Source organism: Bidens hawaiensis, unplaced genomic scaffold (assembly GCF_021521415.1).
Source record: "Bidens hawaiensis isolate Kalapana, Puna unplaced genomic scaffold, B.hawaiensis_p1.1 tig00028781_1, whole genome shotgun sequence".
Taxonomy (NCBI): Eukaryota; Viridiplantae; Streptophyta; class Magnoliopsida; order Asterales; family Asteraceae; genus Bidens; species Bidens hawaiensis.
The window spans coordinates 107576-123229 of record NW_027505133.1 but is presented as its reverse complement, the minus strand read 5'-3'; the positions used below and the strand labels follow the sequence as shown (position 1 = coordinate 123229).

The 15654-nt window shown below is 37.1% G+C and overlaps 2 protein-coding genes across 2 annotated transcripts; both read right to left on the bottom strand.

Annotated features, from left to right (window-relative positions):
• Positions 1-13: 13 nt before the first annotated feature.
• On the bottom strand, positions 14-2672 carry LOC143610966 (putative receptor-like protein kinase At5g61350). Its single transcript, XM_077085301.1, has 2 exons — positions 1665-2672; positions 14-154 (listed from the first exon to the last, which is right to left on the bottom strand). The coding sequence occupies exons 1-2, from the start codon at positions 2670-2672 to the stop codon at positions 14-16; spliced, it is 1149 nt and encodes a 382-aa protein (XP_076941416.1).
• Positions 2673-8237: 5565 nt separating this feature from the next.
• On the bottom strand, positions 8238-11462 carry LOC143610968 (receptor-like protein kinase FERONIA). The gene is made up of 2 exons (XM_077085303.1): positions 11143-11462; positions 8238-9423 (listed from the first exon to the last, which is right to left on the bottom strand). Exon 2 carries the CDS (start codon positions 9414-9416, stop codon positions 8469-8471), a length of 948 nt encoding a protein of 315 aa, XP_076941418.1. The 5' UTR covers positions 9417-9423; positions 11143-11462; the 3' UTR covers positions 8238-8468.
• Between the last annotated feature and the right edge of the window lie 4192 nt (positions 11463-15654).

Here is a 15654-nt window from a genome sequence, read left to right as displayed (position 1 = left end):
CGAGGTACGTCCTTCACCTCAACGGTATTTCCATATTTCCATACGCACGCGAAAATTTTTCTATATATTTCTTTCCAAATTTGTGATCTTTGCCATCATCTGGGGCTAACATTATATCTTTTGGTGAAAATCGTAATATATCATCACGGGTTTCCTGTGAATCAGGATAATTAATTTTAAAAACTAATTGAACAAGGAAAATGATTATCACTACTAGAAAACTAATTAAGCAACTGGGACCAAAATTTTTTATTCAAAAAAAGGTGTAAAACTTGCGACCGCTTTGTGACTGAAATCATCATGGTCGCAAATTTAGTGACGAACCCATATTAAGTCGGAAAATGGTCACAAACTCTGAGACTATTTTTTTTCGATCACAAACAATCATTAAAACTAATTAAACAAATAAAATGAAATTATAAAAAGGGTATGAGGAAAATAAAGCATACAGTCACAAAGCTGTGGCAAACGTTGCCTCCGTTTAAGTTACAAAAATAACAGAAAAAATAATAAATAAAATAATTTTTATTTTCGGTTTTTCGTAGATACTCCCCCAATTTCTCACACCCTAACTTTCATCTCAAACCAGATAACCGCCTCCACCATCGTCGGCACTGGTAGCACTCGCGCAGGTCTCCTCCCTTATCTCTCACACACGCTTATTTTGAATACAACAATTGTATAGAACACAATAGTATCAAGATGGTTTAAATTGGTGTAGATATACAGCCTCTGCCCATTGTAATATATAATAGCAGGGTACCCGCGCAATGCAGCGGGGCGTGCACGCAACTCAACTAAACGTATAATCTGTGTCGGTACATACGTCACCAGATGACAATGCGCACGTAGCCTAAAATTGGACGCATAACTCATGCAAAGCCAGTTGCGTGTAATCGAAGATTGAACACGCGTAACTAGACGGGAATGCACGTTACCGACATTAAAACATGCCCAACCAATATACAATAATTTGAAATATAGCCAGTAATTTAAAATAAATCAATTTTTTAAACCAACCCATTTGGCCCCAAAACCATTCCGACTCGACAACATTCTAACATGGCCCATTTCTACTCGATCCCGAACCATAACCATTTTTTTGTATCGACTCATTCCGACCCTATTGTACTTACAAATGACCCGAACTCACCTGACTTGACCCATCACCCGGTTCTAAATGGTAAGCGCGTAACATGCTAAATTTTTAAAACTAGAAACTATAGCAATATTATACCAAAATTAAAGAGAACAAAATGCTCGTTTTTATGATGTAATTTTTTTGAAAAAATAATAACTTTGTCGTTAAAAAATCGTGGGGTAGTTGGTTTTGAATTAAGGGGCATATGTGTATAATATTGCTATATATTTAGGGTTTAGTTTTTGTGGTTAAGAATTTAAGTTTCGATTTAGGTTTAGATTTAAGGGTTTTAATGTAGGGTTTAGGATTTAGCTTTAGAGTATAAGATTTCTATGTAAGGTTTGATGAGCCGGTTTCAATGCCGCTGGAATAAGTTCAATTAGAGTTTGTTTGATACTTTGATTGATGGTTGTTGGGTCCATATTTGGGGTTTCCGAATGAACTCATTATTCATCAAGAAATGTGTTCTTTTTTATTAACTTTAAGACATCCACAAAGTTCTATATTTTTAGTTTTAACTTACTTGAAATAATAGGGCTTTCTGAAGTTCCTTGACTACGTTAGTCATTATTGGACGATCGTCTTGTGCTTTTGCCAAACATTCATAGGCAATTTTGGTAAACGTGTCCAATGACTCTTGAACGGGTCCTTTAACCGAAGTAAACATGGTTTTAGTAATCTCTTCTTTTATCTTAGGATCTAATATTTCCATTATCGTTCCATTGACAAAGTGTTCCCTTCCTACGAGTGCAAGCCCCTTGTTATTGTATTTTTTGTGGTAGGCTACTGTCCCACATAAAATCTCAAATAGGACTACTCCGAAACTGTAAACGTCGGATTCTTTTTTCAAAGTAGCATCCTTTTTATATTGTGGATCCATGTACACATGTGTGCCTACAACATTTCTCGAATACTGAGTGTTGTAATGCTTTTCACGGGAAAAAGGGAATATGGAGAGCCCAAAGTCACCAATCTTTGCTTCCAAATTCCCGTCTAACAGAATGTTGGCACTCTTGATGTCACGGTGCACTACCTCTTGTCGATCTCCATCAATAGTATGAAGGAAACTTAATCCCTTTGCAGCATCAATGCATATTTTCAAGAGTTGTGCCCATCTGTCATTATGATTATGCTTCATGTTTTGTAAATAGTAGTTCAGACTCCCATTGGAAGCATACTTGTAAATAAGAATCATTGTACCACGTTCATCACAAAAACCAAGTAGAGTGATTATGTTGGAATGCTTACAACTTGTAAGCATTTCAATTTCTGCATAAAATCCTTGTTCTGCTATCTCATCTTCTACATCTTCAATGTTTTTAATAGCAACTGTGCTGCGCTTTTTTGGTACTCGGCGTTTACTTTTTGTTTCAATTGCCAAACAATATTCTTTATCTACATGTTCAAGTTCTGATATGTAGACAGAACCAAATCCACCAGATGTCAAGATGTTATCTTTTGAAAAATTCCGAGTGGCGGTCAATATATCGTCAAGTTGAATCTCATATGTTGCAAACTTTCCAACTGCCATAAAATGTGTTTAGAGAAAAAGAGTGTGTTGTTTAGAGAAAAATATAGTATAATATAAAATATAAATTAGGTGAACAAAAAAGTAATTACAATGTTAAAATATATGGTCTATAATCCTTTTTAAATCAATTTATCTACTATTTTTAAACGACCATTAAATACGTTCATTTAATTCTCTTTAAATTATGTATAATATTACTAATCTTTTTTATGATTTAAAAAGTAATTTACATGCTACATGATTTGTTACTAATGTTCTACTCTATTATTTACTCTCTTTAAATTAAGTTTGATACTGTCAATTGTTTTATATCAATTTTTCAAAAAAAATATTAATATATTACGTGATTACTGTATCTTATTTTTTCAATCTTTTAAAAGGTGTGATAGGTACAAATTATGTTTTAAAGGTAAAAAAAAAAAAAAAGAAAAAAACGTGTAGACCACTTAAAACATTTTGCTTTTATGAATAATCACAAAAGGATAATATTATTACATCACTACTATATTTAAGTTATTTTGATTACTTAGAAAAATTAAATACTAAGTGTGAAATTTGAGATTTGAAAAAAAGCATAGTTATTAATGTAGTTTTTTAAAATTTAAAATCCATATACCATTTGCTATTTAATTTAAGAAATGGTAAAAAAAAAAGTAACTGTTTTAATCTACTTAAACCTAATCATATTATCAATTAAAATGAGAGAAAAATAGTAAATGATCTTTAGTTTAAGTAGTTAGGGTAAGTCATTCATTCAATGATTACGTAGTCTCTCAATGAAATAGTTAGGAGGCTACTAAATAATCCCCAAGTAAATTAAGCTAGTTAGGCTAGTTAATTTTTAGATAACCAGTTATTATAGCCACCTCTCTTAAATGGGTCACAATATTCATTTATCTCCGTGTGTGTATACAGTCTTTAGCCTTACTACATGTACCTAGTATACAAAAAGATATGTTACAATAGTAGGCTTCTGTTTTCTAAGAAGTGTAAGAAACAATCAGAATTTAACATGTATATTAGATTTAATTTAATTAAAAGGGATTATTGTTGGATTTAATATTTTTCCTTAAATAATGGATCTAGCTTTTACCATTCTACATCCTATCTTTGGCATCCTCACACCCTGCAATCTGCGATGTCGTCCTCACCACCAACTAAAACAATTCTCACGCCATCTACATTTCAATCAGGGTTGCACGATTCAACGGATACAAAAAAAATCCCAAACTACAAGTGTTAGAAGTGTGTTTCGAGCTTACTAGTGTGTTTACAAGCTTGAAATCGGTGAAATAAGTGTGTTCAAGTGTTAATAAAAGTGTTCGGGTTCGAAAAGTGTGTTTGTCTTAACTTGAAGTTTTTATTTGAAGTTGATAAAGCGTATATCGAGTTCTAAGTGTGTTGAATCGAGTTTCTTAAAGTGGTAAAAAGTGTACTTGCATGAAGATTCGTGAAAAAGTGAAAACTGTACTTTCTGAAAAACACTGATCGAATTGAGATTCAATCTAATCGAATCGAGTTTCAAACCAATGGAATCGAGATTCAAACAAATCGAATCAAAATTTAAAACTAATAGAATCGATTTTCCATTCGATTCGATCCTTTATAATTCGATTCGATTTGTCTCAACTCGATTCGATTCCCTTAGAATCGATTCGATTCCTTTTACACTCAATTATATTCCCTTAAACTCGATTTGGTTCCTTTGTACTTGGAATTTTTAAACAAAAGACGTTACTAGACTGTTTAAGTTATATTCTAAGCAACAAGATGACGACTGATCCTAAGATGTTAAAGACATAGCTGAATTTTAAAAATGAATCTGGTACCACCAACAAGCCCCTAAAGCTGCTGAACTAGAATAGTAACTTTGAAGAATTCACGTGGAGGTTCAAAAACTATTAAAGAATTAATGACTTTGCTCTTCTTGGATCAACTGAAAACGATCGCGTCAATCTACCACTAAAATTGTTACTGGTAAGCCTCTCACTTAGTTGATAAGCCCGTCTCAGCCTATGATGATGATGACAAGAAGATGATAATTGATTACCAAAATGCCTATGGTACTTTAAGTGTGTGCCTCTCACTTGAAATCCCTCAAACATTAAGAGAGCACATTACTGCCAAAGGACTTTTGGATGCTTTTGATTGATAAGTTTGAAGGGAACTAGGAAATGAGAAATAGTAAAAAAGGCAATGTTGAAAGGTGAATTCAACACATTCAATCATATCCAATGAGAGACTGTTGTAACTCTCATCAGTAGATTTGAGACATTGGTCACCATGATGAGATTTGTTGGGATTGTTTATGATCATTCAGAAATCAATGACAAGTTGTTGAATTCTTTGCCCTACACTTGGAACAACAATGTCATCACCATAATAAGAACTGGCAATTTGGACAGGACATCATTGTATGACTTAACTTCCACCATAAGATCATTCAAAATGGACGACAAGCTCAGACTGGGTAATCATATCAGTTCAGTCAGTCATGCAGGAATCAACACTGCTTTCCTCACTCAAGCTCATCCTACATTTTATCCGGTCTATGAGGTAAAAGTATAGTCTGCTCAATCTCCACAGAATAACGCTTTCAAGTCCACTACCGGTCAATAACCACCATTAGTTCAAATGCATTTCAAGAAGCTATAAACAAAGCAGTTGAACATGCTCCTAAAGCTCATGCGATTAACAATCTTGCTGATAGCTCATCCAACTCCACTCCTCAAAATGATGAATCAAATAATGCACTGTTTCATGCTTTTATGGCAGGTCATGAGGAATTATTGCAAGGAAAACTCTTAACTCCTTCATTCCAACAAGGACACATTCCTGAAATTAACAAGAAAGATCTCAGGAAGATGGACATAAAGTACCATATGTTCATGGCAGTTCATCGTGTATTAAACTTCACGAGAAAATATGGGAAAAACAGCCTCAGAGACTCTGATGGGAAAGGGATTGGGTTTGAAAAACACAAGCTTCGATACTATAACTGCAATGAAGCATGAAGCATGGCACTTTGCAAGAGAGTGCACCTACCCAACAAAACCAACTAATGATATCAAGATAACTGAAGTTTCTGACAGTGAAGACGGTAAAAGGAGTGACAAAAGGCCTATGGATCAAAATAGCTCTTCGAGTCTACAAGTTCCTTAATCAGTCAAAACAACTCAACAAAAGGAAACTCTGGCTCAAGCTCAAATTTAAGGGCTTTGATCACCAGTCTACTGCAACAACTGAGCCAAACTGGGAGGACGATCAATTCTGTGAGCTGCTAAACCCACTGACTTTTGCTGGGATGGTGTTTGTAATTGAAGATCAAGCGTCTTCAATTTCTTCTTCAGAGAGAAGCCAAGCCACCTTTAACATTCCTGAAGTAAACAAAACTCTGTTCTCAAGCTTATATAGATAAAGTTAACAGTTATAGAACTCATAATGCCGCATTATTTAATGAAAACTTAGGAATTAAACGTCATAACAATGAATACAAAAAGGCTGAAAAGATATTCACCGCTAGAGTTAAAACTCATAGAAATGACATGGAAAAATTGCATGAAAAACTATTTCAGTCTAATAAGCTAGTTGAATTTCACGAAAGAATAATAGTTGATTTAACAGCTGAAATTAAAGAACTAGAATTAGATCTTGCCCAAAGAAAAAATAGTTGTAAATAGGTTTGAAATGGCGTCTGGTAATTATTGGAGCACAGATGGGGGTAAAACAAAAGACGGGATTAGGCTATGATCATACTACAATTCTGCCACTGTTCAATGAGAACTACACTAGCCTACCCCACTTTAGTTTCAATACACCAACTGAAGATGAAATGGTCTATAAAGTTGGTCATGTACCAAAGCCAAAGATGCATGTTCTTCCTGTCTCCAAAAATGATGATCCTATCCCTTTATCAATTAGTTCTAATGGTGATTTATCTTGTTCAGTAAGTTATGTAAAAGAAAGTGGGTATATGGAAAAGAACATAAGTTGTGGAAAGAAAAGCATTTTTAATTTACTTTTTGATTCCAATATGAATCTAAAACAATCATTTGTCAACTATGTCTGTAATAATAATATATTTGAATCCATGAAAAATACATTGGCATTATCTTCCAATTGTAATGTAATTTGTAACATTGTTGATGTTGGCACTTCTCCCAATGTTTTAAATGAAAATGATGTTTTTGTTTCAGATAGTGACTGTAAAGCCATTTATGATGACAATTTTGTAAACATAAATAAAAGAAATAGTTGTTCATCAACAAGTCATAAAGTTGAGGATATCATAAACAAAATAATTTTTTTTTTTTGAAAATGAGAGGGAAGTGCTTCAAGTAAATATATTTCATCACAGAAAAACTCATTTTCTCAAACTAATCTTTTGAAGAATCCTCATTCGTACAATTATTTTGATAACAACTACTATGGTCTTCATCAAAATTATGTTGATTAATTTTATACAAATACTTTTGATAATAGAGGTTACAGATCGGATGGGTTTTATAGTCATGTTTCTTTCCAAGCATCACATTTCCCACCACTTCAATCGTATGATAGTTATGATGAGTTCTATAGGTTCTTTAGAAGAAAATGTTGTTTTGTTTGCGGTAACCCTTCTCACCTTGCAAGACATTGCAAGAACTGGCACAAACAGCAAAAAGAAATGAACAATCAGTTTAATCAGTCTCGTTCTAAAGCTACACCCAATACAAGAACTAGAACTCATTTGATCTGAAAGTTTTGCCAGTGAAATGAACGTGAAATCCAACAATTGTAAGAAAGCAAGAAAACTTTTTTGGATAACCGAAAAGGAAAGATCTAAAAGGGGTTTAGGGGTTGAAAAATCCAAGAACCCACAAAAAACAAGTGAAGAGAGGAATCCAAAGATCGAGAGATCTGAGGATTTTGTTTTGAAAACAAGAAGAAGACGGTTCAAAAGATCTTCTGAAAAATAGGAAACATGATTCTACATGGATTCCTAAGGACTGTTCTTTCAATTCAGATACACCACATCTCTTTAGTTTTAGAGAAAACAAGATAAAATTTGGTGATTTCATGGTTGATCTTCCCGAGATAACTGAGTCTCGGGAACCCGTGTCTAATTAATTGTTAATGTGTTCAGGGTCAGTCAAAAAGGTTTGTCAATAGTAATTGGTACTTAGACAGTGGCTACACCCGGCACATGACTGGAGACGAGTCATTGTTGTTCGATGTTCAATCGTTTGATGGTGGACACGTTTCTTTTGCTGGAGACATGTGAGGGAACATAACAATCAACCATCGTGAACCCGGTCGATTGGTGCATGTACCCTTGTCTTTTGGCTATCAACGCTACTCAAGTCATTTAAGCTTTTTTTTTTTTGTATACAACCTAAATCATAACTAAGTAAGCTCATTTAAAAATTTAATTGTTTAAACCTAACAAAAAAAACTTTTTTACTTAAGGCCCAAAATTTGAACAACTTTCATAGACGACCATGGGCTTAAGATTAATTTTTCATTGTATTCAATTTTTGTTTTAGTTAATCAAGAAAGAATCAAACAAGTTTATTCAAGTTCATCGTGTTTTCGGGTTGAGATATTCACTTAGTAATTCAACGACCTTCCTATATATAACGGGTCGGAGGTAATACTTTTAGAGTTTTAGTCTGGTTACGAGAATATGAGTTAAAGTAATTAGAAATCTCTTACTTAAACAAAAAAAGTCAGTACCTTCAACTTCAAGTGATCCGGCATTGTACCGTGACTTGCAACAACTGATGAGTGATCCTGTAATATCAAAAAATGAACTTGTTATGACAAAGTATCTCTCAAACTTAATGAAGAAGAACAAATTAATGAACTTGTTATGTCAAATGACAAATGATGAAACAATAAATTAAAGTATAGTCTTACATTATTTTCATACATTAGTTGAACTTGCAACGCTCTCTCAAGTCTTTTGAGGATCTCATCCATAGTTGGTGGTGCACTATGTTTAATCAGGCAATTATATGCTGTTCTCGAAAAGATGTTGAATGATAGTTGATCCATTTGGCTAAATAGATTCGGGTCAACAAATTTATGCAATTCTCTGTTTTCATAATGGAATATGGCTAATGAAGCTTGAAAGCTGTTATCTTCTTTTGAAAGGAATGTTTCCTCACCGCACATGAGTTCAAACAATACGATCCCCATGGAGGACACGTCCGACTTATAGGTTCCCATCCCAAGCTTCTCATATGCCAAGTCCAGATTTCCTGCTGGTATTGTCATTGAATACTCGAAGCCCGATATTTTGGCTTCCCAGTTTTCATCTAACAGGATTGAATTGCTGTTGATGTTATGATGTATGATGCCAAAATTATGCAAATAACTCAAAGCACGCACAACCCCAACGCTTATCTGCAATCTTCTCGTCCATGTAAGTCTAGGGTCTCTTAGATGCCTCCTTAGACTTCCACGAGCAACGCGCTTGTTTATAATAAGCATCTCATCGTTCTCATAGCAAAACCCGACAATTGAGACCATATTTTCATGCTTAAGACATGAAAGAATTGAAATTTCTTTATCAAATGCCATCTCTTGCAGCCGAAAACTATTATCTAACCTCCGTACAGCAACATCGATTAACTCTCCGGATAATGAGAGTTGTCCTTTATAAATCTTTCCGAGAAACCCTTCTCCAATAAAACTTTCATCATCAAAGTTATTGGTGACCGCTTCTACCTCTTTTAATGGGATTTGTAAGGGAGCAGACATCTTGTTTCTATTATGCAATGACCAAGACTTTGAGAAAAGAAGGGAATATGCAAGAATAAAATGTCACTGGCATCAGACATGTATTATGTATGTGAAAGCAGTGTCAGGATTTGTAATATGTCCTTAAAAAATCATAAAACTAGACATTTCAAACATCATTACAGATTTCCAACCACCATTCAAAACCAATTATTTTTTCTTCTATACTAGAAAACGCGAGCTTCACGGATGGATAATTCCGTAGGTGAAACTTTGTCAGTATATTGGTCGCGGGTAACGCTCTTTCCAATAGATCACCGGCGGATATTTCCAGTGGTTCACCAACATACACTTTTTCTGAAGGATTACCAACGCATCTTCTCCAGCTAAAATTTAAATTCATATGTAATCCGTCGGTAATCCGACAGACATTTCTCTAGCCAGATTTTGGATATCATCAAACAATTCTCCGGCTATATTATTAACAAATTATTAATATATAAACAATCATAAATAATATTATCCGGTCAAACGTTTGTTTATGTGGAGGTGCTTTCACTAACAGAGAAAATTAAGAGCACTAGTTGTCATAGACTTTGTGTCTTCATAATCAATGTTTTCAGACCCAGACCGGACATTGACCCGAACGTCTTACCGGGTCCCAGGTCGGACTGGCCCGGGAGGTCGGACCGGACATTGACCCGGATGACGTCATAATTATATATATATATATATATATATATATATAATACATAATAATCCAAAAATACAAAACATACATCAAAATCTTAATCTCAAAACATTATTACCTTAAAAGTCTTATACTAATATCCAATTCTAAGACAAAACATAATCAAAAAATTCATGTGTCATATCGAATAGAAAAAAAATACGATGCTACTATTGCTATTTTCAAATAATATAAGTTCATTTATACCTTATTATCTTTTATTTGAGAATATATGAAAATCATCAATGTTGTAAACAGATTACATTTTCTGAAAAGCCCACTACAGCCTAACAAATTTATACTTCACCTATTTATTTTATTAGGGTTTTAAAACTAATACAGTTACTTTTCCTTTTTAATTTAAAGCCGTCACGTACACCTCCTTCTTCTTCATCTTTAATATCAAAATACTCATCCATTAGTAAACTTTCAAGTCGAAACATGAAGATTGGATATATTTAAGGATGGTTTATTGTGCCTGCTACATAGAATACTAGATCTAAAGATGGCAACGTCGATTTTAGGGTTATTTTACAAAGAAAAACACCACAGCAACTAGTAATATTGGAAATTTCCGGTTAGACCGCCAGGTCACCGGTTCCGGTTCGACCGCAAACTCAGAGAACCGGCCGGTAATTTAGAAAACGGGTCTATAGCATGAACCGGACCGTTTAAAGCTCCGGGTCCCGGTCGGACCGGCCGGTCCGGTCCGAGTTTCAAAACATTAGAATCATAATCATAAAAATCTTGGAACTAAGAAGAAAAAACACAACTATCAACATTATCAACACGTTTTCTACACATCCTATTGATTTTTTTTATTTGTCAGTTACAAACTCATTTTCATGAGTTAACCAACTAAAAATATAGACAGTACACCTTGAAGAAGTTTTTCAAAAGCAGAAAGCGATTACTTTGAGACAAACAAACATACAAATCAGAAAAAATTATATAAGGAAATGAAAAACTTCCCAAATTATAATGAATATAACGAATTGTAAACTATAGGCACTGTACCTTGCTCTTGGCAGTATGAACTATGAAGGAAGGAAGATTGAGTATTCAAGATTGTCCTATCGTTTCCTCAAAAGACGGTTCTTTCGTCTAATGTAGATCTGAAGTGGCCTGGGAAAACGTTAAGTCGTTGACTTTTAGTTTTATATGCGAGGGAACTATAAAAAAATGGTTTAAACTTTCTCACTTGACAGTTTAGTCCTTCAAGAATATGTTTTATAACTTCAGCCCAGTTATTCACTTATTTGTAACAAGAGGTTTTTTTTTTTTTTTTTTTTTTCTGTTTTCTGTTTATGTTCGGATTGTTAGTCATGAACGAATTGTGGACTCGTAACTTTTTATGGCGCATTGCGCCGAGACAGGTTGGTAAAACCCAGACGGTGGTAAAACCAGGTGGTAAGTCGACGTGTATTTGTTAGTTTTGGTTACGTGCATTATGGTATCAGAAATAACACAAAAAATAAAACAAAACAATATAAAAAGTGAGGCTGACAAATCGGGTGACTTCGGTCGGTAAAACTCAGGTGTTGATAAAACCCAAACCTTGTCGATATTGGGCATTAAGGTGATAAGTCTACGCAAAATTGGTCGGTCTCCATCACGTTGTTACGGTACCGGAGCTAAAACAAAAACAAAATTGGCATTCTGTCAGCTTTAGTTAAGTTCGTTACGGCTCTGAAACGAAAACAAAGAGCGATGGTTATAGACGAATTCTATCGGTTTCACTTAACAACACAACCAACCAGACCACACCCAAATAAAAATTTATAACATGTACACTTGAAAAAAATTTGCACCAAAACTTGATAGAAAATAACCAGAAAAAAAAGTTTATGTTTTATGTTTTGATGATAGTAAATAACCAGAAAAAAGTTTGCACCATCAAAAATGAATAATAAGCTGATAAAAAATAACCGATAGAGTAACATCATCAAAGATTTAATCCTGGGTTCCAAGCTGTAGGGGTATGGTACTAAAACCCGGTTCTACGACCCTAAATCTATTATGTTTGGCTTATTTTATTACATGGACTAATACAATGTTATTGGGCTGAGGGGGTTTTGTGGAGGTAACCCTAACTGGGCTAGGCCCATTAGGGTATCATGATGGTGGCCATGAGGCTCTCTATATAAGGAGGTCTCCACCTCCTTGTTAGGGTGATGCTCAATAAGAGCCACCACCACCTTTTTGTGTCTGTGAACAAGAAATCCTCAGGATATCTTAGCAGTCACCTCCACACCCCCAAAAACCATTGCAGGTCTCAAGCAGCTGAAGAAGAAGATCAAGACGTGGTTCGTTCATCTCGAAAATCCGTGGAAACATCGTCATGGATCAGGTCAGATTCATTTCATGCTTCGACATTGGCGCCATCCGTGGGACGGCAACGAACTGCCCTTCGATCTTCATCTCGGCTGTCGGATCTCTCTCAGGAAAAACCCAGATCTGGAGGTTTACAGAAAAAGGCTTCAAGGCTTGTTCTATTAAAGCTCAAAAAGATCCATAGATCTAAAGAGAGGCTTCCAGATCTGGGCAAGAAGAAACGGCCTGATTCAAATGATCAGGTCTCCGCATCTGTGATGGTTTTAAATCTGCTCCGGGCTTCAGATCTGTCCAGATCCGATTTACAGATCTAGGTCTAGATTACGGACCTGGATTTTAGGTTTAAAGTTGCAGATCTAACTCTAAAATTGCAGATCCAGAAAGTACCAGACTTCCGCCGCCATGTACGCGCGCCCGCGGATTCTCACTCCACAGCCGTGCATGTGCCGCCGCGGAAACCATCATCTGGGCTTTGCGCAAGAGACCTCCGCCATGCACGCGCACACACGAGTCACCACTCCATCGCCGTGCATGTGCGCATCAGGCCTCGCGCCAAACTTCAAGGTTGGGAATCCTCATAATATCCCATATGGCTACGCGCCAAGGTTGGGAATCCTCATAATATCCCATATGGCTACACGCCAAGGATGGGAATCCTCATAATATTCCATATCGCTACGCGCCAAGGATGGGAATCCTCATAATATCCCATATGGCTACGCGCCAAGGATGGGAATCCTCACAATATCCCATATGGCTACGCGCCAAACTTCAAGGTTGGGAATCCTCATAATATTCCATATGGCTACGCGCCAAACTTCAAGGTTGGGAATCCTCATAATATCCCATATGGCTACGCGCCAAGGATGGGAATCCTCATAATATCCCATATGGCTACGCGCCAAACTTCAAGGTTGGGAATCCTCATAATATCCCATATGGCTACACGCCAAGGATGGGAATCCTCATAATATTCCATATGGCTACGCGCCAAACTTCAAGGTCGGGAATCCTCATAATATCCCATATGGCTACGCGCCAAGGTTGGGAATCCTCATAATATCCCATATGGCTACGCGCCAAGGATGGGAATCCTCATAATATCCCATATGGCTACGCGCCAAACTTCAAGGTTGGGAATCCTCATAATATCCCATATGGCTACGCGCCAAACTTAAGGATTGGGAATCCTCATACCATATGCTCACGCATCACATATGCTCACGCATATTACACATGCTCACACAAATCACAGTCTACACGCACGCGCATGCAACATCTGCGCGTGGCGCATAACACAAAACCAAAGTCCACGCGCACGCGCATGCAACATCTGCACGTAGCGCGGGACATAAAGTAGCTCGTAAGCCGCCTCACGCGCAAGCTCCACTATTATTACAGCTCATAAGACGCCTCGCGCGCAAGCTGTTACTATTCTTTTAGCTCGTAAGACGCCTCGCGCGCAAGCTCTATTATTAGAGCTCATAAGTCGCCTTGCGCGCAAGCTTCATTATTCTTACAGCCCGTAAGTCGCCTTACGCGCAGGCTTTATTATTCATACAGCTCATAAGACGCCTCGCGCGTAAGCTGTCATTATTCTTTTAGCTCGTAAGACGCCTCGCGCGCAAGCTCTATTATTATAGCTCATAAGTCGCCTTGCGCGCAAGCTTCATTATTCTTACAGCCCGTAAGTCGCCTTACGCGCAGGCTTTATTATTCATACAGCTCATAAGACGCCTCGCGCGTAAGCTGTCATTATTCTTTCAGCTCGTAAGTCGCCTCACGCGCAAGCCTCATTATTATTATAGCTCGTAAGTCGCTTCTCGCGCCAGCTTCATTATTATTACAGCTCATAAGTCGCCATGCGCGCAAGCTTCGTTATTATTACAACTCGTAAGTCGCCTCACGCGCAAGCCTCATTATTATTATAGCTCGTAAGTCGTTTCTCGCGCCAGCTTCATTATTATTACAGCTCATAAGTCGCCATGCGCGCAAGCTTCGTTATTATTACAGCTCGTAAGTCGCTTCTCGCGCCAGCTTCATTATTATTACAGCTCATAAGTCGCCATGCGCGCAGGCTTCATTATTATTATAGCTCGTAAGTCGCTTCTCGCGCCAGCTTCATTATTATTTTAGCTCGTAAGTCGCTTCTCGCGCCAGCTTCATTATTATTTTAGCTCGTAAGTCGCTTCTCGCGCCAGCTTCATTATTATTTTAGCTCGTAAGTCGCTTCACGCGCCAGCTTCATTATTATTACAGCTCATAAGTCGCCATGCGCGCAGGCTTCATTATTATTACAGCTCATAAGTCGCCATGCGCGCAGACTTCATTATTATTATAGCTCGTAAGTCGCTTCTCGCGCCAGCTTCATTATTACTTTAGCTCGTAAGTCGCTTCTCGCGCCAGCTTCATTATTATTTTGGCTCGTAAGTCGCTTCTCGCGCCAGTTTCATTATTATTTTAGCTCGTAAGTCGCTTCTCGCGCCAGCTTCATTATTATTACAGCTCATAAGTCGCCATGCGCGCAGGCTTCATTATTATTATAGCTCGTAAGTCGCTTCTCGCGCCAGCTTCATTATTATTACAGCTCATAAGTCGCAATGCGCGCAAGCTTCGTTATTATTACAGCTCGTAAGTCGCCTCGCGCGCAGGCTTTTATTACAACATGTCACCATCATGAAGAAAACCACTCAAAACTCAAAAGACAATAAAGACAAGGCCAAAGAAAAGGGAAAAAACCGCCTCACACCTTATAAAGTCCAGCGCTCCACCTAGACGCTTGCGCGCCCAGGAGCAACGCTGGACTTGGGGGGCTTGTAGGGGTATGGTACTAAAACCCGGTTCTACGACCCTAAATCTATTATGTTTGGCTTATTTTATTACATGGACTAATACAATGTTATTAGGCTGAGGGGGTTTTGTGGAGGTAACCCTAACTGGGCTAGGCCCATTAGGGTATCATGATGGTGGCCATGAGGCTCTCTATATAAGGAGGTCTCCACCTCCTTGTTAGGGTGATGCTCAATAAGAGCCACCACCACCTTTTTGTGTCTGTGAACAAGAAATCCTCAGGATATCTTAGCAGTCACCTCCACACCCCCAAAAACCATTGCAGGTCTCAAGCAGCTGAAGAAGAAGATCAAGACGTGGTTCGTTCATCTCGAAAATCCGTGGAAACATCGTCATGGATCAGGT